We start from the raw sequence: 27,419 nt of genomic DNA on the forward strand, positions 1-27,419 counted from the left end.
CAGGCACGCTGGCACCGAAGGGACTGAACATTGACCTGGACATAAATTGTTTCATTAGTGACCTTTGATGTACGAATTTACGTACCACATGAACACAGACCCCAGTTGTGTTCTAAGCTATGGTGATCACTTACTAACAAGCCCAAATATGACCTGTCCCCGTATATAAATGACCACATAAAGATCATATATATTACCAGTTAACAGATCCATGTCCTCCAGTGTATGCCTGTGTTCATGATCATATACATAAACCATGAATAGACACACACACACACGTTTTCTATCCCTTTACCTTAGCATTATGATCTCGGCAGATTGGTCTATTTGCACATTTACATCGTTGTATATCTGTTCTATGATAATGATTTTTTAGATCATCCCTTTTTTATGGACTATCTCTCTCTATATATTGATTTTTTTATATTTTTTTATATTTTTATATTTTTATATCTTTCTATATATATTATTATTTTAATATATATATTCTTATACACTATTTATAGATCTCCTTTTTAATTATCCTTTAATTATCCTTCAACAATGTCATTAACAGTGATTCTCGGGTGCACTTCACTGTATACTATATACTGTGTTTGTTTTTAATGTCTCTGGTATACCATACCTTTTAAGATATTTTTAAACATTTTTAACCACATGCGTTTTTTACATGTAGATATACACTCTATGTCCTTATGTGTCTTTATACACATTAACAACCTATTCTACTGTGGAGATATCACTCCTCACAGTATCGGGTGGACCAATAACCGTGTTGAATACACTAATCATCTACAATCTATACGCAGCTCGCAAAATATATAACTTGCCTTAAAAATATGGCGCCGTAGTTATAATATAGAATGCACATCGTGTGTGCATTTGTGAGGCGGAACAACGCGCCTTATAAGTGACCACTGTATTCCAGTCACTGTGTATATAAAACAAATATACCAATAATCTTTCTATTAGTAGCTATATCGAATGTTCTCATGCCACTGTAACAAGTTACTACATTTAAATTGCTACTCCGCAATCTACGGGGATTCTTGGATCCACATCACTGTTTGCCTGTCCACCCATACACGGAACAGTGATGAACGAACTAGACACTCCCACCTTAAATGCGATTGGCCATGACCCATTGTAGCTCTGGAAATCTGTCACCAAAAAATAAAAAACGATGAATAACCTCTTTTTTCCTCTTTGACATATGTATTAACTCATTAAATTATATATTATCTTTCATTAATGCCCATAACGCTCATTTAAACAAATGATCTTTTAATGACAGTAATCACTCGTGAGAACACACGTCTCCCCGCATGTGCCATTTACCAATGGCACATATCCCAATATAAAACGAGGAAGACGTGATCTCACCCCTTTTTAGGCTTATTTGGCCATATTAAAATGCAGTTTAGATTTCCCACATTATTCCTCTTGTAAACCCATTAAACATCCCGGCTGATGTCCATCTCTATGTCCGGATCTATTAGCACCAATCAAATCCGGTGGGCGGTAAGGACACAACCAATAGCCGCTGGATGCTGTGGTATAAAGAGATAGTGAAGGCGTCACGTAGCCACGCCCTCAGTCGAAGTCGGAAGTGACGAAACGCGTCAGGGCGTGGCTACAGTCAGACGCTACACGGAAGTCGAAAGTGCGTTCCACCGCGCTCCATCTTTTGTCCACCACAGCAGGAGAACGAGACCAGCTGATCTGCAGTACTCGCGCGGCTCCTGGGGACAGAAGCTGATTGGTGAAACCATTTCATTATATGCATACCTTTTTCACAATATTGTACGGGCACTAACCAAAGGGTTTTTCCATTCTTAGCAGGGGTCAATGTTTAGTCACATTACACTATGATCTCTGTGTTTCTTTGCCTTCTATGTACCCCCGCCTGAGTTGGTTTAACCCGTACAGTACCTGGATGTACTGATGGTTTGTAAGCAAATCACACATAGATTTGCAGTGGTAAGCCTATTTCCTCCTTTTTTGGGCGACTTATCCACATTTAGGTGCATTCACAAATTAATTTTTTGTTTGGTATTAGGTGCTTATATACCATTGATCGATCACCTCTCTCACCATCACTGATTCAGGATATCCATCTGAACAGAGTATATCTGTTTATAGCGCTGTTTTATCACTTTGAACAACAGTTCACTTTTATTTGATAACTTTCTAGTATATACGGCATAATGATAATGATCCCATCAGGGGGCTTGGAGAAGCTGAAATCTGTAAGGGCTTGGGAAGTAGAATTTAAACAAAATTTACCAGAGGACAAGAAGAGACAGATCCTGGACTATGTCCACTCTACTTCTATAGATACTAAAATAAAAGAGATGAACTACAAGCTCTTGACCAGATGGTACTTTGTCCCACCAAGACTTCACAGAATAAACAACGAGATGTCACCTTTATGTTGGCATGGATGTAAGCTTGAGGGAACTCACGCCCACATCTGGTGGCAGTGCCCGCAGATACAGAAATTCTGGAAAGAAGTCCTAGGTCTGATAAAAAGGATAAGTGGGACAGAGGTGAAATGTGATCCATGGGCCTGTTTGTTCCATAATATGATGACTCCAAGGAAAAAATATAGAATGTCCCTGATCCCTTACCCACTGAATGGAGCAAAGGCAGGAATACCAAAGAACTGGAAGAAAGAGAATACTGGGGGAATGGCTTAGGGAGGTGGGCAAGATGGGAGAAATGGAGGAACTATTGTCAATCCAAAATGAATGTAGACCAAAATGTGAAGAGATATGGAGAGGATGGAGGGAGTTCAGGGAGACAGAAATCTTTGTTAACACTCTAGGTCAGTAGGAGGGTGGGAGTAAGAGGGGATTAAGGTTTTCTCTTTTTCTATATAAAATTCACATTTTTTTTTGTTCCTTCTTCTTTAGGATTTATTGCACAAGCACTTTAGAGATTGGGGCACAGTGGTGTGCTTGGGGCTGTAGGCATAGTCCCCCTAATTAGAGCTCTATATTGGGCTAAAATTTAATACACCTTCTTCAACGTTTTTTTTTTTTTTACACTCATATATATATATATATATATATATTTTTTTTTTTTCTCTCCTTTCCCTTTTTCCCCTCTCTCTTTCTCTCTTTTCTTTCTCTCTAGTTCCTCCTACTTCTCTATGTGTATCTCTCTTCCTTTTTACATACCAAGTTAATACGGAGGTCTGGATAGTTGGGTAGAGGAATAGAATCTGTTAAATTCCAAGCCTAGAAAAGAGGATAGCGGGATAAAGGCACAATAGAGCAGAATAGGAGCTCGGGATCAGGGGGCCTCTTATACGCTTTAATTATAGTTTGGTTAAGGAAAATATGTAGAGACCGGTTTTTAATAGGGGGAAGGGAAATGAAATGTATGTTTTTTAAGTGTATAATATATGTATGTAAGAGGAATGTTTTTGTAAGGAATTAAAATGAAAATTAATAAAGAGAATTTAGAAAAAAAAAATACACTCGTCATCGCTTTCAGCATAATCATCCTCGGCATATAATACACCCGTCATCGCAATCCTCATGATTGATAACACCCATCATTATCCTCATCCTTGTGATTTTTGCCTGGGCCCAGTCACTCACCGAGTGAGTGGTTGGAGAGGCAAGCACTGCAGAGAAGCACAGGGAAGGGAGCAAATTGACTGAGTGAGGGAAGGGTCCAGGCCTCCAGGGATTAGTGTGTACGCAGAGCAGAGGGGTGTCTCACAGGCTGCGGTCGCATACAGAGCAGACAGACATACAGCAGCTAGCAAGGAGCCTGAAGGAGAGAGACAGGCTGACACACACTAAGCCTGAGGCCCGCAGCAGGGTTTACATACAGTTAGTAGCCGCTAAGCTCAGGATTTAGGAGAACACTCCCTAAACATGAGTAAATTTGGCTTCCCAGCTTGCAATCAGCTGATTGCAATCTGGGAAGCCTCCCATAGACCGCTGTGTGTCCTGCGCCCGAACACTCTTAACTAATGTTTCATATTCCCATCGCACACGTTCCTGATATAAGCTCTCAGAAATAGGGTGCTGTAGCAACAACCAGCTGGATATTGGTTCAAGTCACAAGGTAGATATTACCAGCACACCAAGGTGGCGTCCAATGGGTAGTTTATTGCATGATCACAACTAGGGATGTCCCGATACCGATACTAGTATCGGTATCGGGACCGATACCGAGCATTTCCCGAGTACTTGTACTCGGGGAAATGCTCCCGATGCTTCACCCGATACTTGGGCGGGCAGGCAGGGGAGTTGCAAATCTTCTCTCCCCCCGTGCTGTTGACTTCCCCTGTCCGTGCTGCTCTCTCACCTCCCCCTGTCCGTTAGTGCCGTTCTCTCTCCTCCCCCCCGTCCGTCCGTGCCGCTCTCTCTCCTTCCCTTCCCCCGTCCGTGTCGTTCTCTCCCCGCCCCCCCCGTCCGTCCGTGCAGTTCTTTCCTCCTTCCCCCCCCCCGTCCGTCCAGTTCTTTCCTCCTTCCCCCCCCCCCCCGTCCGTGCAGTTCTTTCCTCCTTCCGCCCCCCCGTCCGTCCGTCCGTGCAGTTCTTTCCTCCTTCGCCCCCCCCCCCCCCCCTGTCCGTCCGTGCAGTTCTTTCCTCCTTCCCCCCCCCGTCCGTCCGTCCGTGCAGTTCTTTCCTCCTTCCCCCCCCGTCCGTCCGTCCGTGCAGTTCTTTCCTCCTCCCCCCCCCCCCCGTCCGTCCGTGCGTGCAGTTCTTTCCTCCTTCCCCCCCCGTCTGTCCGTGCAGTTCTTTCCTCCTTCCCCCCCCCGTCTGTCCGTGCAGTTCTTTCCTCCTTCCCCCCCCCCCCCGTCCAGTTATTTCCTCCTTCCCCCCCCCCGTCAGTCCGTCCGTGCATCTCTCCGTCAGTCCGTGCAGTTTTTTTTGCAGTGCCGCTCTCCCCCCTCAATCTGTCAGGGGGGAGAGCGGAGGTAGGAGCCGCTAAGCCCGGCTCCTACCATTTCTGAATGAACAGAGTCGGTGGTCACCGACTCTGTCCATTCATATAACTGAGCATCGTAACCTCCTGTGTTTACGATGCTTCAGTTTATGAATGGAGGAGCTTCCCTCCATTCATTTCAGCTGAAGCTGCTGAGAAAGGGACTGGGGAATCTGTTTCCCTAGTCCCTTTCTCTGTCTTAAAGGGGAGATGCCAGAGGTCTGTTAAGACCCCTGAAATCTCACCAAAGCCCCCCAACAGGGCTGATTAAAAAAAAAAAAAATTGCAATAAATATTAAAAAATAAATACAAATAAAATGTAAAAAAATAAAAAAATAAAAAAAAAAACACACTGACAATTCACCCCCCCCCTAAAAAATAAATAAATAAAAAAATCACTGTAAAAAAAAAAATACTGTCACATGACATTAAAAAAAAGTATCGGTATCGGCGAGTACTTGAAAAAAAGTATCGGTACTTGTACTCGGTCTCAAAAAAGTGGTATCGGGACAACCCTAATCACAACACAAGAAAAGTGCAACGTCATGCCTGACGAAGGGGTACTGCGTGACTCTGAAACGTTGCACTTTTCTTGTGTTGTGATCATGCAACAAACTACCCTTTTTTGGTGAATAGTAATTTTTTAAAGCTCATCTCTTTAGGAAAGCCTATGCCAACTCTAGCTTAGCTAGGAATTTAAAATTGTCTCTATCAACTCCCACCTACGGTTATACCTTTTGTATTATTTACCTCAAGCACTCAGGAGCTCCTAACACTCTTGTATTGTAACTGTACTGTCCCCTCAATTCTTGGCACTACATAAATCCTAAACAATTAAAATATTAATAATCTGGTGACCCTGATAGTAAGTCTGTTTTAACCACTTAAAGGGGTTGTAAAGGTAAAAAATGTTTTTACCTTAATGCATCCTATGCATAAGGTAAAAAAACATCTGACAGCAACCAGTAAAATAAAACATGCAACCTGTAGAATTTTTTAAACGTCGCCTATGGAGATTTTTAAGGGTAAAAGTTTGCCGCCATTCCACGAGCAGGCGCAATTTTGAAGCGCGACATGTTGGGTATCAATTTACTCGGTGTAACATTATCTTTCACAATATAAAAAAAAAAAAATTGGGCCAACTTTACAGTTTTATTAAAAAAAGTGATTTTTTCCCAAAAAAGTGTGCTCATAAGACTGCTGCGCAATTACGGTGTGACAAAAAGTTTTGCAATGACTGCCATTTTATTCTCTAGGACAGTGATGGCGAACCTTGGCACCCCATATGTTTTGGAACTACATTTCCCATAATGCTCAACTATACTGCAGAGTGCGTGAGCATCATGCAGGCCCGGACTGGCCATAGGGCATACCGGGCATATGCCCGGTGGGCCGCGGCGGCCCGCGGGCCGGTAGTGGCCCGCGAATGGCCCTTGGCGGCCCGCGGGCCGATCGCGGCCCGCGAACGGCCCTCGGTGGCCCGCGAACGGCCCTAGGCGGCCCGCATGTCACTTCTACCCAGAGGTGTACCAAGGCCCTTGGGGCGGACTGGGCTGGGTTGCAAGAATGCATTTGCCCCCTGGGCTGCTCTAATGTCCTGCAAAAAGGCCACTGAGCTGGAAAAGGGTGCGCCACCTGCCACAAGTTGTGGATTGTCCACTGGCCACGTCACCTGCCATGTCACCTGCCACAAGTTGTGGATTGTCCACTTGCCATGTCACCTGGCCACGTCACCTGCCATGTCACCTGGCCACATCACCTGCCACATCACCTGGCCACATCACCTGCCACAAGTTGTGGATTGTCCACTGGCCACGTCACCTGCCACGTCAACTGGCCACGTCACCTGCCACAAGTTGTGGATTGTCCACTTGCCACGTCACCTGACCACGACACCTGCCACAAGTTGTGGATTGTCCACTTGCCATGTCACCTGCTTCAAGTTGTGTATTGTCCACTTGCCATGTCATCTGCCATGTCACCTGGCCACGCCACCTGCCACAAGTTGTGGATTGTCCACTGGCCACGTCACCTGCCACAAGTTGTGGATTGTCCACTGGCCACGTCACCTGGCCACGTCACCTGCCACATCACCTGGCCATGTCACCTGCCACAAGTTGTGGAATGTCCACTGGCCACGTCACCTGCCACGTCAACTGGCCATGTCACCTGCCACAAGTTGTGGATTGTCCACTTGCCACTTCACCTGCCTCAAGTTGTGTATTGTCCACTTGCCACGTCATCTGCCATGTCACTTGGCCACGCCACCTGCCACAAGTTGTGGATTGTCCACTGGCCACGTCACCTGGCCACGTCACCTGCCACAAGTTGTGGATTGTCCACTTGCCATGTCACCTGGCCACGTCACCTTCCACGTCACCTGCCACATCACCTGGCCACGTCACCTGCCACGTCAACTGGCCATGTCACCTGCCACAAGTTGTGGATTGTCCACTTGCCACGTCATCTGACCACGACACCTGCCACAAGTTGTGGATTGTCCACTTGTCACGTCACCTGCCACAAGTGGATTATCCACTTGCCAAATCACCTGGCCACGTCACCTGCCACAAGTTGTGGATTGTCCACTGGCCACGTCACCTGCCACAAGTTGTGGATTGTCCACTTGCAATGTCACCTGCCACGTCACCTGCCACATCACCTGGCCACGTCACCTGCCACATCACCTGGCCACGTCACCTGCCACGTCAACTGGCCATGTCACCTGCCACAAGTTGTGGATTGTCCACTTGCCACGTCACCTGACCACGACACCTGCCACAAGTTGTGGATTGTCCACTTGCAATGTCACCTGCCACGTCACCTGCCACATCACCTGGCCACGTCACCTGCCACATCACCTGGCCACGTCACCTGCCACGTCAACTGGCCATGTCACCTGCCACAAGTTGTGGATTGTCCACTTGCCACGTCACCTGACCACGACACCTGCCACAAGTTGTGGATTGTCCACTTGTCATGTCACCTGCCACAAGTGGATTATCCACTTGCCAAATCACCTGGCCACGTCACCTGCCACGTCACATGGCCACGTCACCTGCCACATCACCTGGCCACGTCACCTGCCACAAGTTGTGGAATGTCCACTGGCCACGTTACCTGCCACGTCAACTGGCCACGTCACCTGCCACAAGTTGTGTATTGTCCACTTGCCACGTCATCTGCCATGTCACCTGGCCACGCCACCTGCCACAAGTTGTGGATTGTCCACTGGCCACGTCACCTGGCCACGTCACCTGCCACAAGTTGTGGATTGTCCACAATGCAATGCAAACAATTACATTTTTAATGTTTTTTTTATGGTTTTTCATAATATGCCATAATTTTTGAGATTTCTAATGTAAAAAAATAGGTCACCTTTAAAAACGCCTATAAACGAAATCGCGGCAAAACCCTGGTACCACGTTTTGCCGCGTTTAGCAGCGATTTGCCGCGATTTGCGTCTGAAACGCGAAAACTTTTGCGTCTGAACCCAAAATTTTGCTTCTGAAAAAAACGAGCCTAAACCCAACTGCTTTAAAAACGCAAAAAAAAAAACGAATGTGTGCATGGACACATAGGATAACATTAAATGTGTTCAGGGGCAGTTGAAAAAAATGCCCAAATGGCCTGCATTTGATGGGACAAAGTGGCTGCATTTGATGGGGCACAGTGGCTGCATTTGATGGGACAAAGTGGCTGCATTTGATGGGGCACAGTGGCTGCATTTGATGGGACACAGTGGCTGCATTTGATGGGACACAGTGGCTGCATTTGATGGGGCACAGTGGCTGCATTTGATGGGACACAGTGGCTGCATTTGATGGGGCACAGTGGCTGCATTTGATGTAGCACAGTGGCTGCATTTGATGGGGCACAGTGGCTGCATTTGATGGGGCACAACGGCTGCATTTGATGGGACAAAGTGGCTGCATTTGATTAGCACAGTGCCTGCATTTAATGGGGCACAGTGGCTACATATAATGGGGCACAGTGGCTGCATTTGATGGGGCACAGTGGCTGCATTTGATGGGGCACAGTGGCTGCATTTAATGGGGCACAGTGGCTACATATAATGGGGCACAGTGGCTGCATTTGATGGGGCACAGTGCCTGCATTTAATGGGGCACAGTGGCTGCATATAATGGGGCACAGTGGCTGCATTTGATGGGGCACAGTGGCTGCATTTGATGGGGCACAGTGGCTGCATATAATGGGGCACAGTGGCTGCATTTGATGTTTTTGTTCAGTTCGATTGCTTCCCCCAAAAAAAATGTTGAGCACCAGTGTGAGCCAAAAGGCTTGCACTCACAGATACTCCACTGAAAAGTTATCAATTCTCATTTCACTTTTCAGAGGCATTTGACAGACAGTAAGGAGGTGATGCCCAATTTCCTCCCTGCCTGATTTAACCTCAGCCAGTCCCTCCAGATATTTCACTTTGTACTCCACCTTATTTTCATTACTCTTTATAGGTATTAGATGTTCTCTCACCTTATTCTTTGCACATCTAATACATAATGAGAGTTCTGGAAATAAGGTGGAGTTCAAAGTGAATTTCTAAACCTAAGTTGAGAACCCCTTTCAGAAGATTTGAGGATATTATTAAACTCAGAGACTGGTGGACTTAGGCTATCATAAATAGATTGAAATTCTGCCAGTTCAGCAGAAATTTCAATCTATCAATGTGCAGACTGGTTATACAGACTCCGATCTATCAACTGACTTCAGTACAACAATGGGAAATGTCCAACGATTTCTCTCTGTTCCAGCAATGTGGAGTGATTTCTCTCTCTGTGCCACAAATGTGGAGCAGTCTCTCTCTCTGTGCGGGCATTCCATCATTACCCCCGCCGCGTGCCCCCCCCCCCCCCCGGGCTGCTCAGTCTAAAATGCCCGGGCCTATTTTTTGTCCCAGTCCGGGCCTGGCATCATGGTAAATGTAGTTCCAAACCATCTTGGGTGTCAGGGTTCTCCATCACTGCTCAAGGGTGTTTGGGGGTTCCAAGTAATTTTCTAGCAAAAAAGAACTTGTTTTTAACCACTTAAGGACCCGCTCATGTACATATACGTCCTTTTTTTAAAAGATGGATATCTCGGTAACGGCAGCAGCTGCTGCCACAACCGAGATATCTATCTTTACTGTGAGCGGTCCTGTAAACGATAACGGTGGTCTCCGCAGCAGATTCGCCGCAAAATCACCGTTATCGGCGGCGGGGGAGAGACCCCCCCCTCCCGCCGCTCTCCCGCGCCTTCCGCCGCTTACCGGAGCCGTTGGTATCGGCGGAGGTGATCGGGTCCTTTCCTCTCCTCAGCTGGGATACGAGTGAGGGCAAGATGGCCCCCACCCGTCCCCATAGCATAGCAGGGTGGAAGTGACGTCAAAACGTCACTTCCACCCATGCTTCTTAAAGCAATATTTTCTAAATGTAATTTTTTTCAAATATTTTTATTGCATTTAAGTCTAAATATTAGATCTGAGGTCTTTTTGACCCCAGATCTCATATTTAAGATGACCTGTCATGCTTTTTTCTATTACAAGGGATGTTTACATTCCTTGTAATAGGAATAAAAGTGATTCATTTTTTTTTTGTTCAGTGTAAAAAATAAATAAAAATAAAGAAAACAAACAAAAAAAACTATTTAAGCGCCCTGTTCTGACGAGCTCGCCGCAAAAGTGAACGCATACGTGAGTAGCGCCCGTATATGAAAGCGGTGTTCAAACCACACAAGTGAGGTATTGCCGCGATCATTAGAGCGAGAGCAATAATTCTAGTCCTAGACCTCCTCTGTAGCTCAAAAGATGCAACCTATAGAATTTTTTTAACGTCGCCTATGGAGATTTTTAAGGGTAAAAGTTTGACGCCATTCCACGAGCGGGTGCAATTTTGAAGCGTGACATGTTGGGTATCATTTTACTCTGCGTAACATTATCTTTCACAATATATAAAAATTGGGCTAACTTTACTGTTGTCTTATTTTTTTATTACAAAAGTGATTTTTTTTAAAAAAAAAGTGCGCTTGTAAGACCGCTGCGCAATTACGGTGTGACAAAAAGTATTGCAATGACCGCCATTTTATTCTCTAGGGTGTTAGAAAAAGCCGAATCCAAAAAACACCCAAGGTCCTTAAGTGGTTAACTTGTAAACACCAAATCTCAGAAAGAGGCTCGATCCTTAAAGCGGGAGTTCACCCATTTAAAAAAAAAAATAAAATCTCCCCTTAGCTTCCTGCTCGTTCGGTCTAGGGGAATCGGCTATTTATATTAAAATATGAGCAGTACTTACCCGTTTTCGAGCTGCATCTTCTTCCGTCGCTTCCGGGTATGGGTCTTCGGGAGCGGGCGTTCCTTCTTGATTGACATTCTTCCGAGAGGCTTCCGACGGTCGCATCCATCGCGTCACTCGTAGCCGAAAGAAGCCGAACGTCGGTGCGGCTCTATACTGCGCCTGCGCACCGACGTTCGGCTTCTTTCGGAAAATCGTGACGCGATGGATGCGACCGTCGGAAGCCTCTCGGAAACCTGTCAATCAAGAAGGAACGCCCATTCCCGAAGCCCATACCCGGAAGCGACGGAGAGGATGCGTCTCGTAAACGGGTAAGTACTGCACATATTTTAAAATAAATAGCCGATTCCCCTAGTAATAACGAGCAGGAATCTAAGGGGGAAAAGTGCCCTCTAAGGGTGAACCCCCGCTTTAAGTGGTTAACTGATTTTTTTTTTTATATATAAATCCTTTTTTATTTAAAAGTTTGCTCTTGTGGTACACTCTGTGCTTTCAATCATGTACAAAAAGTACATTAAAAATTATAATTATTTTTCCATAAAACATTTTTATACTCAACCGTGTAACCTTTTGTGTATTATTTCTATTTTTCTTTCTTCCCTTCCCTTTTTTTTTTTTTTTAATACCTCCCCCTTTGTACAGCGTTCCGGGTATCTCGGTTTATGCCATATCGGTGTATAAGGCAACAAACCAGTTATCCCCAAAGCTTTCCGTGTCTCCCCCCATACCCTTTTAAGAGGAAAACCTATCGGCGCAGAGTATGGTATACTGGGCAGATCCATTTCCAAATGTGATACTGCCTTCAATGTAGGGGCAGATATAGTCACCAATTTGCATATAGGGTCCTCACTCATTTCTTGCCCCCAACCCGCCAACTGCTGAAGCTGGGAGGCCAGAAAATAAATTTTAGGGTGGGGGGGGACTGCCAGACCTCCTCTGTCTTTTCTATACTGAGGGGTAGCTAAACTTATCCTGGCTACCTTCTTCCAAATTAGATAGTAAGTGATGATGAAGGAAGGTCTCCATGTACAGGAAGGAAGAAGGTGGGTGTATATAGCTGTATACACTTTATAGCAGGGCTCAACAAATCACGGTCGCCATGGCGACTAGAAATAGCGTCCTGGCGAGTGGGGTCTTGGCTGGGAAGGTGAACATGGCCCGGGCCTCGTAGACCTTCCAGACACAGTACTGCCCGTCACTGTCATTTTGGAATACGATTAGCAGCGTCAGCGGGGATGGAGCAGTAAGAGAGCAGCGCGGCAGCCACGGATGTTTTTTTTTTTATTTATTCTTTTGTTCCATAGGAACGGCGCTCTGCGGACTAGGCCGAAGCCGCTGCCTCGCCTAAAACATCCTGCCTGCAGCTCACTGTGACCCTGGGTTAAGTGGTTAACTCATTTTAACAGACCAGCTGTCCAGCAAATGTGTCAGTTGGAGTTAAGGGCAAACCATTTGTTTGTTTTTTTATTATTAATTTACATACAACCTTTATCCAAAAAGAAAAAAAAGTTAACTGCTTATATTAAAAGTGTTAGTAGAAGTTTGGCTTTGATTTGTTTTTCAAGTCCATCAAACCCAAGACTGACAATGCTGCTGTCCAAATTTGTCTCTGTTGCTCCTCCATCCAGAGTGAAGCCACTCTAAAACAAAAATGTATTACTGGCTGTAACACCAGGTGAAGATAAAGGAAACAAATAAAAATAAATAAGAAAACATTTATGGATTGGTATGCTGAAATGCATACAATTTTTGTTTTTAATACAAAAGTAAATGTTTATTTTAGCAGTGAATACAATAAACATTGAAAAACCACAATAGATTGTATACAACAGTCTCCATGACGGATCACTTCAGAAACCTATGCCATCCGTTTTCTCTAATAAGATCACAACGTCCTATGTGACCTTTAAAATCCTCCTGCGTAAGAGGCAATTATAATCATTCATTCACACTAACCTGACACACAGCCACAGTCCTGTTCCACAAGACCATCTTCTCAGGTTGTAATATAACCTCTTGGTATACAACTTCTGCAGGACACTGAATTAAAGCCTGAAAGCATTAACACATATTAGATGTTTCAAACACTGGACAATGTGTATAGGTAAATGTGGGTGAACACATAGAAGGGAATTCAAAGAACAATGTGGATTTTTTCCAGTAATGCACTGCACTAAATGCAATACCCAATAGCAGCAAGATTTTATTTTCTACTGATGTCAGGGAAGAAAAAAGTCAATCCTTCTCATTTTTATAGGTTACTTTATATGGTTATTATGTTAGCCTGCTGGAGGAAGATTTACCTGCAAGCAAAACCTGTTATGGCGCTGTACAATCATAAATTACTTCATCAAGGGATGGGGGAGGAGGGGAGGCATGGGCTCTGCTAGGCTATTAGTAGATATCCTTTTTTTGTGACACCAATGCTTTATTGAAGGATCAGAAGGTTACAACATCCATGTAAAAAAAATCCAAGGTACCAACTGTCATATGGTTGGTGTGACATACAAGATACAACAAGAGCAATATACAAAATCTAGTTGCAATACAGGTGATGCATAAAAGACCGAGCCATATTAACTACTTGCCGCCCCCTAATGTTAACCCCTTCACTGCCAGTGGCATTTTTATAGTAATCAATGCATTTTTATAGCACTGATCGCTATAAAAATGCCAATGGTCCCAAAAATGTGTCTAAAGTGTCCGCCATAATGTCGCAGTACCGATATAAAAAAAAAACGCTGATCGCTGCCATTACTAGTAAAAAAAAAAAAAAAATATTAATAAAAATGCCATAAAACTATCCCCTATTTTGTAAACGCTATAACTTTTGCGCAAACCAAACGCTCATTGCGATTTTTTTTAACGAAAAATATGTAGAAGAATACGTATTGGCCTAAACTGAGGGAAAAAAAAACGTTTTTTTTATATATTTTCGGGGGATATTTATTATAGCAAAATGTAAACAATATAATTTTTTTTCAAAATGGTCGCTCTATTTTTGTTTATAGCGTAAAAACTAAAAAGCGCAGAGGTGATCAAATACCACCAAAAGAAAGCTCTATTTGTGGGGGAAAAAAGGACGCCAATTTTGTTTGGGAGCCACGTTGCACGACCGCGCAATTGTCAGTAAAAGCGAAGCAGTGCCGAATCGCAAAAAGTGGCCTGGTCATTGACAAGCAATATGATCCGGGGCTGAAGTGGTAAAAAAAAAAAAAAAATCGGCAATCGGGTGGATCAGAAAGAGGCGACCACCTTGAGACGCAACCTCGTAGAAAGAAGGAAAGATAAGAGGAAAATAAACAGGGATGGAGGGAAGGGAGCAGAGAATAGTTAAGACAACACAAAAGTAAGGCACATCTGCCCTAGTGCAATTAAGTTTACCAAGAACAACAGTAAAAACTTCACTCGATACATTCACATTATTCCATAGTATTTTTCTGTGTCAAAAACAACCCTCCTGGATGGCCACTGCAAGATCTGGATAGGAGATCACTGACAGCCTAGGAAAACCAGAAGCCACTTATGCCGATTCCCAGCATGCCCGTGCTACTGCCCTTGTGCCCGGTCCAGATAGAGCTAAGCTCCATTGACAGGAAACCGCAACACGGAGGAGAGCAGAGACATGTTACAGTTGCCATGATGGCGCATTTTGGAGGCGTGGCCTCCTTTCTCAAGTTAATTTGAAAAAGAAGGCCATGCCACCGAAGCACGTCATTGCGGCATCCGTTAACTTGGCCTATAGACAAATAACGGCTGGACAGTGGGTTTTGTTATCCTGAGTGGAATCGCTAATCATGCAGGTCACATGACAGTTGTACACAATGGATGGTTCTCTTTCATGCCATCCAATGTGTACAACTGTGTTGCTAGCTGCGATTGGTCAATTTGATCACATGGTACAGACAGGGCCAATCACAGCCCATCTGTAGCATGTGATTGGCTTTGGCCAATTTTACAGCAAATCACAACAAAACAGACTCAATTAATCAGTTTCATTCAGTAAAAATGCTTGCCTATAACAATGTAATGCACTGCTATAAGCAAACATAACGTGTAAAAAAATTAAAATAAAATCCTGATCACTACCCCAGAGCAGTACAATGTTACTATGGTAACATTATATTGCTCTGGTCACAGTGGGGGTCATTTACGAAAAAAGCAGATCCACTTTGCACTACAAGTGCACTGAAAGTGCAGTCGCTGTAGATCTGAAGGGAAGATCTGAAATGAGGGGAAGCTCTGCTGATTTTATCATCCAATCATGTCCAAGCTAAAATGCGTTTTTTTATTTTTCTTGCATGTCCCCCTCAGATCTACAGCGACTGCACTTGTAGTGCAAAGTGGATTTGCCTTTTGTAATGTGCGATTCCTCTCCCTCTGCTCTTGGCGCTTTGCTCTGTTCTTCACTCGGCTGAGAGAAGAAGCAGTGAGACAAGAAAGAAAGAAAAGAAAGAAAAAGAAAAGGAAAAGATTTTCTTTATTAATTTTACAAAAGAAATTACAAAAAAATTACAACTTCAAAAAGCCTCCCATACCTCCTACTAAACACCTTGGACTGTTGACTTTCCAAAAAGGGATCATTTGGGGAGTATTTCTACTCTGCAGGCATTTTAGGGCCTCAAGAAGTGTAGCAGAATACATTTTGGGTTAAATGTAATAAGAACAATTATTTATTTGCACAATTTTATAACTGAAATTAAGAAAAAAAAAATTCCAAAATGTACAGCCTTTTGTTTATTTAGCAAGAACAAAAAAACAAAAAACCCAATGGTGATTAAATACCACCAAAAGAAAGCTCTATTTGTGTGAGCAAAATGATAACATTTTAGTTTAGGTACAGTGTTGCATGACTGTGCAATTGTATTGAAATGGTTAATAAACTGTATTACACTAGGACGGATGTGTGCTCTCTTTACTTTTGTGTCGTTACAGATCTCTTCATTACCCAGTGGAATTATCAGAGAGCAGCAGTATTTTTATATTTTTATCATGAGCAACACTTTACCAGCCTGCCTTGATGGTAGGAGATCAGCACATCAGCCAGTTTTTTGTATGTGGACTTTTTACTGGAAATTCCCTTTAGTGTTCTTCCCATTTGCAAACAAACTACAGCTTTGTATTGCTGTTTCTCTTACCTTTAAGATAAAAGTCTTTCCATGAAAAGGGATGTCAAGTGTAGACACAAGGTCTCCAACTTCCTGCAATACAGAGAAAGACATTAGAAAATGACACACTTTTAGGTGCTGCATATAAAAAGGTAAATAACTGGTTTTGCTTTAAATGTCAAAACATTGAACACAGCCATACAAACAAGAGGCAAAGCTCATCTCACCACATACTCTGCCCTTTCAATTGATGTAATACAGATAGAAAAGATAAAAGATAAACAAGTGAGGCCATATTAATCAAATATAAATGTTTATTCTAATTATTGAAAGGTCTACAGAATAAAAACAATACATCAGACTGGCTGCAAAACCCGCCTTATTATATGTTTTTGAATCCACCTTAGTATATTTTCAGAAGGAATAAATAAAATAAAAAACAAACACACTCGCACACACGTTAAAGGGGTTGTAAAGGTACAATTTTTTTTTCCTAAATAGCTTCCTTTATCTTAGTGCAGTCCTCCTTCACCTACCTAATCCTTCCATTTTGCGTTTAAATGTCCTTATTTCTTCTGAGAAATCCTCACTTCCTGTTCTTCTGTCTGTAACTCCACACAGTAATGCGAGGCTTTCTCCCTGGTGTGGAGTGTCGTGCTCGCCCCCTCTCTTGGACTACAGGAGAGTCATGACGCTCTCTACATTGCAGATAGAGAAAGGAGCTGTGTGTGAGTGGGCGTCCTGACTCTCCTGTAGTCCAAGGGAGGAGGCAAGCGCGACACTCCACACCAGAGAGAAAGCCTTGCATGTGGAGTTACAGACAGAAGAACAGGAAGTGAGGATTACTCAGAAGAAAGAAGGACATTTAAAAGCCAAATTGAAGGATGGGGTAAGTAAAGGAGGACTGCATTAAGGTGAAGGTAGCAATTTAGAGAGAAAAAAATTGTACCTGTACAACCCCTTTAAGCCATCCATAGGTGGATTTTATCTCAACCAGTTGAACAGGGACCGGCCAAGATTCAGACCATGTATGGGCAGGCTGAATGTACCAAAGTTGATCCATCAATGAACTTGGGTATAACCAGCCTGTCGGATTTTAAATACAATTAATTACATGTGGCTATTATAGGAGGAGAACACAATTGGGAAGAATTCAACCTGTGACTGCAGGAAAGAAAATCATTCTGTCTATGGCCCGCTTTAGAGATGGTCAGGTACTGTGAAAAAAAGAACAGGTATTAGTAGGGTACTTACATTGCTCTTTTCATATTTCCAATTGACTTCCTGAGCGAGTATCTGCTCAACAATTTCCATGGCCTCCTTGCCCTTCCTCACATAATCCCGTTCTTGTGCAGTAACTGCCTTCCTCCCCACAGCTTCATCATCCTCATCATCAAATTCATTGTCTGACCCTATGTGAAGGAGACAAGTCTAATGCATTCCTGATTCAATTATCACCAGACGGAAGGACATCTGCAGCTAAGTTTTTGAAAACATCAAAAACAGAATATACCCTCACCTGCAAAGGACTCTGGTGGGGAATAAAACTGTCCATCAGAGAATGCCCCTGGGTACAGAAGAGGAGGGCGAAGGGCAGCAGTCTGAGCAGCCAGATACCCTGTTTGTAGAAATACAAATATATTATATATATTTTAAAAGAAAAAGTCACACACACATCTCTAATTAATATACCATTAAATGTACCTCTGTTGCAAAAAAATAAAAATCTTTTTCAATATTCTAAGGTAGGCTTTAACTCAGCCTCCAGTTTTTTTTTTTTATAGAAAACTCCTCCACAACTTCCTAGTACCTGTCCTTTAGGATGGTAAACAGTGGAATGAGTACTTCACCACCTGGGAAGTCTCTAAATCTCACCATACATTCTGTAGGATCTCCTTTAGATCTATCAACTATGTAGTGCAAGGGCCTTTCCTGATTAGATACAGAATGATTGGAAAGTTAGGTGTGTCCTCTTATTATATATTTTTGTTAAATTCAAAGATTGTACAGTGTATGGACACCTTTATACACCTAAAATGAACTAGTCATGGTGCCATTAATTGTTAACAGCACCCCACATGTGAAAGTAAACATGCATTTTGCCATGTGCAAAAAGTGCAACAAACGCTGCCAAATACTCCGTTGAAAAAAACATGCAAACTGCAACATATCAAAAATGCCCCAATAGCTACTTTTCCACATTTGTAGTGTGTTGGGCAGCCCATTGAAATCAACAGGCTGCCCTATGCATGTTGTAGGAAAAATGCACCAAAAAACATGCGCTTCCACTGCACTTCATGTGAATGGGGCCTGAAAGTGAAACTGGTGTGTTTACATAAGAGCAATGACAGACGATTGTCTCTGGCACACTACCTCCCCATACACCATGCAAACTCTGTACAATTTCCTTGGGATTCATCAAAACGATGGAATAGGAGCACCCGCCTAAACATATTCAATTTGAACCAAATCAGGCAGGCCCTTGCACTGCATAGTTGATGGTAAATCTACAGGAGATTGTACAGGGTATAGCCACCTTACTGGACAAGTGGGTGGAAATAATAAAAAAAAAAGTTGGTATAGTAATAAGGGATGTGTGGTCCAGGAAGGTAAACATGCCCTATTATGTGATGCAGTAAAGCGGTGCATGATGGCATATGAAGATTCCTGGATGGTCGCATGATGCTACAGGAAGTCCAGACTCAGAATGCATTTTTTTTACATCTTGAACAGAGAGAGTGCAGATTCACAGCTGCCATGAGAGATAATCGCACTGGGATGGCATTGGCAGATGACAGAAAAAGGTTTATTTTTATATATAGATTACCTGTAAAAATCCTTTTCTTGGAGTACATCACAGGACACAGAACAGCATAGTCATTACTATGTGGATTATAGAGTCTACCTTCAGGTGATGGACACTGGCACTCAGACAGGAAGTTCCCTCCCATGACGGGAGTACCTCAGTTTTGTAGCAAGCAGTATGCATCCCAAAAATTCCTCCTAAGAGGGGTGGGAGCTCGGTGTCCCGTGATGTACTTCAAGAAAATAATTTTACAGGTAAGCTGTATATAAAAATCCCCTTTTCTTTATCGTACATCACGGGACACAGAGCAGCATAGTCATTACTATGTGGGATGTTCCAAAGCAATGCTCAATGAGGGGAGGGAGACACTCCAAAAGAAAAAAAGGTGCCACCGGACGCAAAGATCTTACACTGCAGCTTGCAGAACCGCACGGCCAAAGGCTGCGTCGGCGCTCCTCCTAACATCCAATTGGTAAAACTTAGCAAATGCGTGGACTGACGATTAAGTCGCTGCCCTGCAGAGATGAGCCATGGAGACCTGGTGATGCGCTGCCCAAGAGGTGCCCACGGCTCTAGTAGAGTGGGAGTTCACCGTAAAAGGAGGTGATTTCCCCTTCAAGCCATAGGCCTGGAAAATTACTTGTCTGATCCACCTGGAAATAGTGGACTTAGATGCTGCCTGACCCTTCTTGGGTCCCTCCGGTAGAACAAGACATCGGTCCTCCGTATCTGAGCCGTAGCTTTTAGATAAGTCCCAATGGCTCTCACTACATCCAGCAGCCTTTCCTTTTCTGAAGAAGGCTTTGGAAAAAAGGAAGGCAGAATCAGATCTTGGTTCAAGTGAAAACTTGATACTACTTTCGGGAGAAAGGATGGATGAGGTCTCAAGACGACCCTGTCCTTATGCAGAACCAAGTAAGGTCCCCTACATGAAAGGGCTGCCAACTCTGACACTCTTCTGGCGGACGAGATGGCAACCAGAAATATCAACTTTCTAGTCAGGAAAACCAAAGGGATCTCGGCCAGAGGCTCAAAAGGCTGTCTCTGTAGTGCCGACAGCACCAGGTTCAGGTCCCAAGGGCAAAGGGCGGCCCTGACCGGCGGATTAACTCGTAAGAATGACTTGACAAGGGAGTGGGTAGCTAACGGTCTCTGGAACAGGACCGACAAGGCCGAGACCTGCCCCTTGATCGTGCGAACGGCTAGATTCCCATCTACGCCGAGCTGCAAAAAAATCCAAAATCCTCCCAATGACATATTTGCGGGGATGCCACCCTCTAGCCTCGCACCAGGCTATGTATGCTTTCCATACTCTATAATAGAAACTGGCTTCCACTAGGATAAGGGATTCAGCTGCCAGGCCGTCAAACTTAGAGACTGTAAAGCAGGGTGGAAGATCGCCCCCTGCTAGGGCAGGTCTGGGCGGAGTGGGAGAGACCAGGGCTCTTCCACCGACATTCTTACTATTAGAGAGAACCAAGCCCTTCGGGGCCACGCTGGGGCGACCAGAATCACTGGTTTGTGTTCTACCTGGACTCTGCAAAGGAAGCGGGGTAACATCTGGACCGGGGGAAAGGCATACATTAGAGTAAACTGATGCCACGGGCATACTAGAGCATCTGTCCCGCATGCCCACGGATCCCGTGTCCGGGATACAAACTTGTTCAGCTTCTTGTTGAACCTTGATGCCATTATATCCACATCTGGAGATCCCCATCTCTGGCAAATGTCCTGGAAGACGTTGGGATGGAGAGACCATTCCCCCAGGGACAGCTGCTGCCGACTGAGGAAGTCCGCCTGCCAATTCTTCACCCCGGGAATAAAAACTGCCGAGATGCATGGAACATGTGCCTCTGCCCAAGTGAGGATCTGGTACTCCTCTTTCTGGGCTGCCCGACTCCTGGTACCCCTCTGGTGGTTTATATATGCCACCGCCGTGGCATTGTCGGACTGAACTCTCACTGGAGACCCCTGCAACTTCGTTGTCCATGCCTCCAAGGCCAAGCGAGCCGCCCGGATCTCCAACAGGTTGATGGGCAGGGCCCTCTCTGACCCTAACCACCTTCCCTGCTGGGACAATTCCCCCAAGACTGCACCCCAACCTTGCAGGCTGGCGTCCGTAGTCACTACCGTCCAAGAGACCGGACTGAAGGACCTTCCCTTCCGCAGGTTCTGGGGCGCCAACCACCAGTACAGACTTCGTCGAACTGACGGAGAGAGAGTCATGGGAAGGTCTAGGGCCTGAGCCCTCTTGTTCCAGGCTGATAAGATGGCATTTTGCAATCTCCGAGAGTGGAATTGAGCGTTTGGTACTGCTTCGAAGGCGGCCACCAGCCGCATACAGAGGCGAATGGTTGGCTTCTCCTTGCTTCGCACTGCCTGGATCATCTCCCTTATGGAATTGATTTTTGCTTGTGGCAACAAAACCCTCTGAAGTTCTGTGTCTAGGAGCATGCCTAGATATTCCAGCTACTTTGTCGGCTGTAAAGCTGACTTGTCTCGATTTATGACCCAGCCTAGAGACTCGAGATACTGAACTGTAAGGGTGACTGCCCAGTTTAGAGCGATGGCTGAATGATCCATTATCAAGAGATCGTCTAGATATGCCATGACATAAATACCCTGGGCCCTCATGTTGGCCAACACCGGAGCCAGGATCTTTGTAAACACCCTGGGGGCCGTGTCTAGTCCGAACGGCAGAGCCACAAACTGGTAGTGGTGCTGACCCACTGCAAACCGAAGGAATTTGTAATGCCCTGGAAAAATGGGAACATGGAGGTAAGCGTCCTTTATATCGATCGATGCTAGGACATCCTCTCCCTGCAAGGTGGCGACAACCGAACGGATAGACTCCATTCGAAAGGATCGGACCGTTAAGTAACGATTTAAGCCCTTTAGGTCCAATATTGGCCTGACGTCGCCATTTGGCTTTGGGATGATGAAGAGATTCGAATAGAACCCCAATCTGCATTCCTGGGCTGGTACTTCCACAATTGCCCCCTGAGATAAGAGGCGATTCAAGGCTGTAAGGAGAGATTGTCTCTTCACCGGATCGCCTGGCAGGTTTGACATGAGGAACCAGGGAGGGGGGAAAGCCCAAAACTCCAGCTTGTAAACCAGAGCGACTGAGGAGAGCACCCATTTGTCGGGAACTCTGGCTTCCCACAGATCTGAGAAAAAACAAAATCTTCCCCCCACCTCAGAGAGTGGGGGCGCCCCTTCATAAGGCCGACTTGGGGACCGCCTTGGCAGGCTTGCGGGACCAGGGTCTTTTGTTACCTGGAGTCTGCCCCTGCGATTTACTGCCCAGGCCTGATCAGCCAGAAGGCCGGCGATACTGCCTAGAGGCCCCGGGCCCTGCAGCTGGAGAGGCTGATCGCTTGGAGGGTCCCCGAAACCTCCTCTTAACAGGTAAATGAGTATTCTTTCCACTAGAGATCCTCTGTATGTATTTATCTAAATCCTCTCCAAATAATCTTTCTCCATGAAAGGGAAATCCTGCTAGAAGCTTCTTGCAAGGAGCCTCTGCCGACCAGTTCTTCAACCATAAGAGTCTCCTTATATGTACCAAAAACAGACGGGAAGCCTGTTGGATGGAGTCTTTGATGGCATCCACCGAAAAAAAACAAGGCTCTAGGACAGACCTGGGCAAACTACGGCCTGGCGGACCTTTTAATCCGGCCCCGCCGCCGCTGCCACGTTAATCACCGCGGCGGGGAACATTACAGACAGCGTTCGTTTGAACAGCCGTTTTCCCCGCCGCGCATAGACACTCCCCCTTGGACAGATCTGTCCAATCGCGAGCAAGGGGGAGTCACATAGACACTCCCCCTTGCTCGCGATTGGACAGATCCGTACAAGGGGGAGTGTCTATGCGCGGCGGGGAAAACAGCTGTTCAAACGAACGCTGTCTGTAATGTTCCCTGCCGCGGTGATAACAGTAGGCAGGGCCGGGCGCTACCATTTAGTGCAGGAGGGGGGCGCAACCAGCCAGTGTGTCACTCACTGTCACAGCGCGGGGCCACGGGCAGCGGCACTTTACACATTGTGTGCCGACTGCCTGGCTGCCGAGTGCGCTCCTGGCTCCCTTTCCTCCTGTCACTTTGTGTGCTCGTCGCTCCCCCCCCCCCTATTCAGTTGGTCGTGCCGGTTCATTTCAGCGGCGTGAATTAACATTAATCGCAGCCACTGTGCCATCAATTGTCGCCACTGTGCCCATCACACGCAGCCACTTGTGCCAACACATGCAGCCACTTGTGCCAACACATGCAGCCACTTGTGCCAACACACGCAGCCACTTGTGCCAACACACGCAGCCACTTGTGCCAACACACGCAGCCACTGTGCCACCATAAATTGTCGCCATTGTGCCCAAACGCAGCCACTGTGCCAATCACACGCAGCCACTGTGCCAATCAATTGTCGCCACTGTTCCCAAACGCAGCCACTGTGCCCATCAAATGCAGCCACTGTGCCCATCAAACGCAGCCACTGTGCCCATCAAACGCAGCCACTGTGCCCATCAAACGCAGCCACTGTGCAATCAATTGTCGCCACTGTTCCCACACGCAGCCACTGTGCCAATCACACGCAGCCACTGTGCCAATCACACGCAGCCACTGTGCCCATCAAATGCAGCCACTGTGCCCATCAAACGCAGCCACTGTGCCAATTACACGCAGCCACTGTGCCAATTACACGCAGCCACTGTGCCAATTACACGCAGCCACTGTGCCAATTACACGCAGCCACTGTGCCATTTACACGCAGCCACTGTGCCAATTACACGCAGCCACTGTGCCAATTACACGCAGCCACTGTGCCAATTACACGCAGCCACTGTGCCAATTACACGCAGCCACTGTGCCAACACATGCAGCCACTTGTGCCAACACACGCAGCCACTTGTGCCAACACACGCAGCCACTTGTGCCAACACACGCAGCCACTTGTGCCAACACACGCAGCCACTTGTGCCAACACACGCAGCCACTGTGCCACCAGAAATTGTCGCCATTGTGCCCAAACGCAGCCACTGTGCCAATCAATTGTCGCCACTGTTCCCAAACGCAGCCACTGTGCCCATCAAATGCAGCCACTGTGCCCATCAAACGCAGCCACTGTGCCCATCAAACGCAGCCACTGTGCAATCAATTGTCGCCACTGTTCCCACACGCAGCCACTGTGCCAATCACACGCAGCCACTGTGCCAATCACACGCAGCCACTGTGCCCATCAAATGCAGCCACTGTGCCCATCAAACGCAGCCACTGTGCCAATTACACGCAGCCACTGTGCCAATTACACGCAGCCACTGTGCCAATAACACGCAGCCACTGTGCCAATAACACGCAGCCACTGTGCCAATAACACGCAGCCACTCTGCCCATCAAACGCAGCCACAGTGCCATCGCATGCAGTCACTGTGCCATCACATGCAGCCACTGTGCCATCACATGCAGCCACTGTTTAATCAACTGCCTGTCCCCAGCCTCTGTCCCCCTCCTGTGTCATGTCCCCAGCCTCTGTCCCCCTCCTGTGTCATGTCCCCAGCCTCTGTCCCCCTCCTGTGTCATGTGCCCAGCCTCTGTCCCCCTCCTGTGTCATGTGCCCAGCCTCTGTCCCCCTCCTGTGTCATGTCCCCAGCCTCTGTCCCCCTCCTGTGTCATGTCCCCAGCCTCTGTCCCCCTCCTGTGTCATGTCCCCAGCCTCTGTCCCCCTCCTGTGCCATGTCCCCAGCCCCTGTCCCCCTCCTGTGCCATGTCCCCAGCCCCTGTCCCCCTCCTGTGCCATGTCCCCAGCCTCTGTCCCCCTCCTGTGCCATGTCCCCAGCCTCTGTCCCCCTCCTGTGCTATAAGCTCCAGAACAGGTGTGTTCTTAACCGCTTGCCGAGTGTCAGGTAGCCAGACGAGTCTCACTGGTTTAGGAAACCTTAGCCCATCTGAGGCAGTCGGGCCGACTGCCGCTCTGTGTCCCTCTCAGCCGTCATCTGCCTCCTCAGCCCTTTATGCGCACTCCTCCCTGCTGACGTCAGGCGAGGAGGGGCGTCCGAGACGCTGCCCGCCCCCCCACGCACGCTGCTACGCCTATTTGCCGCGTCATACCTTCGCTCGCGCGCACGTGGAATATGACGGCAGGAAAGCGGGGGGAGACGCCGGAGGGACACATGGAGCTGCGGTACCCTCACACAGGCACAGGTTACAGCCAGGAGCATAGCGCGAGAAGCTGACGCCTGACAACAGGTAATGTCCTTAATTCCCCCTTTTTTCTCTCTCAGGAGAAGGGCACAGACAGGACATACACTCTAACCTTAGCAGCCGCTGCAGCACACCAGAAACCAGCTGGGGGAAGTATATGGGTAAAAAAAGACCATCCTGTCTTAAATAAAATAGTGGGTAATAGTTGCCTATGCATAGAAGCATTAACAGGCGAGACCCATAGCCCCCATGGAGGACCTACTGTCAAACCAAGTCCCGTAGGTCCTCCTCTTACCTTTCCATGCCGCAGGGTGTTGCAAGCAAGAGGTCAAATCTTCACCCTTCACTGTGGGTATCGTCCAAGACCTTCAGGGACCGGGGTCCAAGCTAGGAACACCACACCCCTGGACCTATACAGCACTCTGGCAACAGGTAACCATTTGGTCCTTAGAAGGCACAAAGTCCTGGAACCCTAGAGTCCAGCCCTCCAAGGAGAGGCGTTTTAGGCATAACCCCATCCTTTAATTGGGGCCCGGGTACCGTCCACTTTGGCTTTGAAGCACCTTGGACGGATCCGGTCAGCCTGTCCCGGTCACTGAGGACGTAAAGACACAGCTGTTCAAAAACGTGACCAACACCCAAGACACTGGCGAAAAAACTGAGGTACTCCCGTCATGGGAGGGGGTTATATATAGGGAGGGAACTTCCTGTCTGAGTGCCAGTGTCCATCACCTGAAGGTAGAGTCTATAACCCACATAGTAATGACTATGCTGCTCTGTGTCCCGTGATGTACGATAAAGAAAGGCTTATATTTATTACGAAAAGTGAAATTCTGCCTGGAAAAGTAAACTCTGCCTTAAACTCAGGCAAGAGACAGGTCAACTGCCAAGCAGGGCTTCCAGCCTGACACTGAGCCAACATTTCAGTTTTTACAGGATACAAATGCTAAAATAACAGCGCACACACACACACACCTGAGAGGTCAAGTTGTTATAGCACATTACTACGGACGGCCAACCGTCATACGGCAGCATTTTGAAGTGGAATATCGTTATGGCAGCAGCTAGCTGCCATAACTCCGGTATTCACTTCTTCAGCGGACGGTCCACTTTCAGATAAAAGTGGTCTCAGCAGCGGATTCGCCGCAACATCACTTTTAATCGGCGGCAGGAGAGGGGGGTCGCAAGTCGCGCCTGTAATGTTTTGGGGTTCTAAGTAATTTTCTAGCAAACAAAACTGATTTTGACTTGTAAACAGCAAGTTTAAAAACAATAGGACCAGTCCTTAAGTGGTTAAGAGACTCAGATTCTTACAGATGTAAATTCTTGACTATCTTAACACTTAGTTGACTGCAGGACATTGGGAAAGGCAACAAGCTGTGAGTCCCACATACATTCTCCTCAATTGAGTGCATACTTACATCTCTCCTGCTCGGCCTCTTGCGTAAGAACCTTGAAATCCAGGAACCATGTCTCCAGCCAGGCTAAAACAAAAGACATTATGGGCAACAAGTACCCAAATGCCCCCTTAGATAGAAGCTAAAGAGGAAAAAAAAAGAAAAGGATGCACAATTTATAAAAAGAAGGCGCGACACTCAATTCACAAAGCTACTTGACTTGTGTGTCCAATTCAGAACAATATACTGTATAGTGTATATAGTTGTGTCATAGATCTGTATAGTCTGCACACATTCACAGCCTGAAATTACTTTTTCATAAACTGGCTAAACAGATTGCACAGCACAACAAGAACAAGAAAATATCAACTTTGTCCAATTTATTCTGACGTTCCACAAGAATATTCATTTTTTAATGAAAACTATATGTAGAATTGCCCTTTATGTACAATCAATTTCCAAAAGATAGGATTCTTTACTCAAAACAATTATTATTGATGCATAAATGGCCAGCATTACTCTTCTCCCCTCCAAAGTTTCATGTTAGCCATTCATGGCCACAGTCAGAATGACATTGTGCTCTTATAAAATGGAAGCAACAATGCAGTTCTGCAATCTTAGCCAATACCTTCAAAAGGAACTACTACACTTCAATACTGAACTACTACACTTCAAT

At 46.1% G+C, this 27,419-nt stretch overlaps 1 protein-coding gene across 3 annotated transcripts in view; it reads right to left on the minus strand.

Annotated features, from left to right (window-relative positions):
* STARD3 (StAR related lipid transfer domain containing 3) overlaps positions 1-27,419 on the minus strand; it is a 153,405-nt gene that overhangs the window by 68,189 nt on the left and 57,797 nt on the right. For all 3 annotated transcript variants that reach the window (XM_040331399.1, XM_040331400.1, XM_040331401.1), the window contains 5 exons: positions 26,768-26,885; positions 17,863-17,961; positions 17,598-17,755; positions 16,374-16,436; positions 13,192-13,287 (listed from right to left, as the gene is read on the minus strand). In XM_040331399.1, the coding sequence (XP_040187333.1) occupies positions 13,192-13,287; positions 16,374-16,436; positions 17,598-17,755; positions 17,863-17,961; positions 26,768-26,885 (534 nt within the window). The remainder of the gene's footprint in view (positions 1-13,191; positions 13,288-16,373; positions 16,437-17,597; positions 17,756-17,862; positions 17,962-26,767; positions 26,886-27,419) is intronic.

The sequence above is a fragment of the Rana temporaria genome, chromosome 12, assembly GCF_905171775.1.
Source record: "Rana temporaria chromosome 12, aRanTem1.1, whole genome shotgun sequence".
NCBI classification, from domain to species: domain Eukaryota; kingdom Metazoa; phylum Chordata; class Amphibia; order Anura; family Ranidae; genus Rana; species Rana temporaria.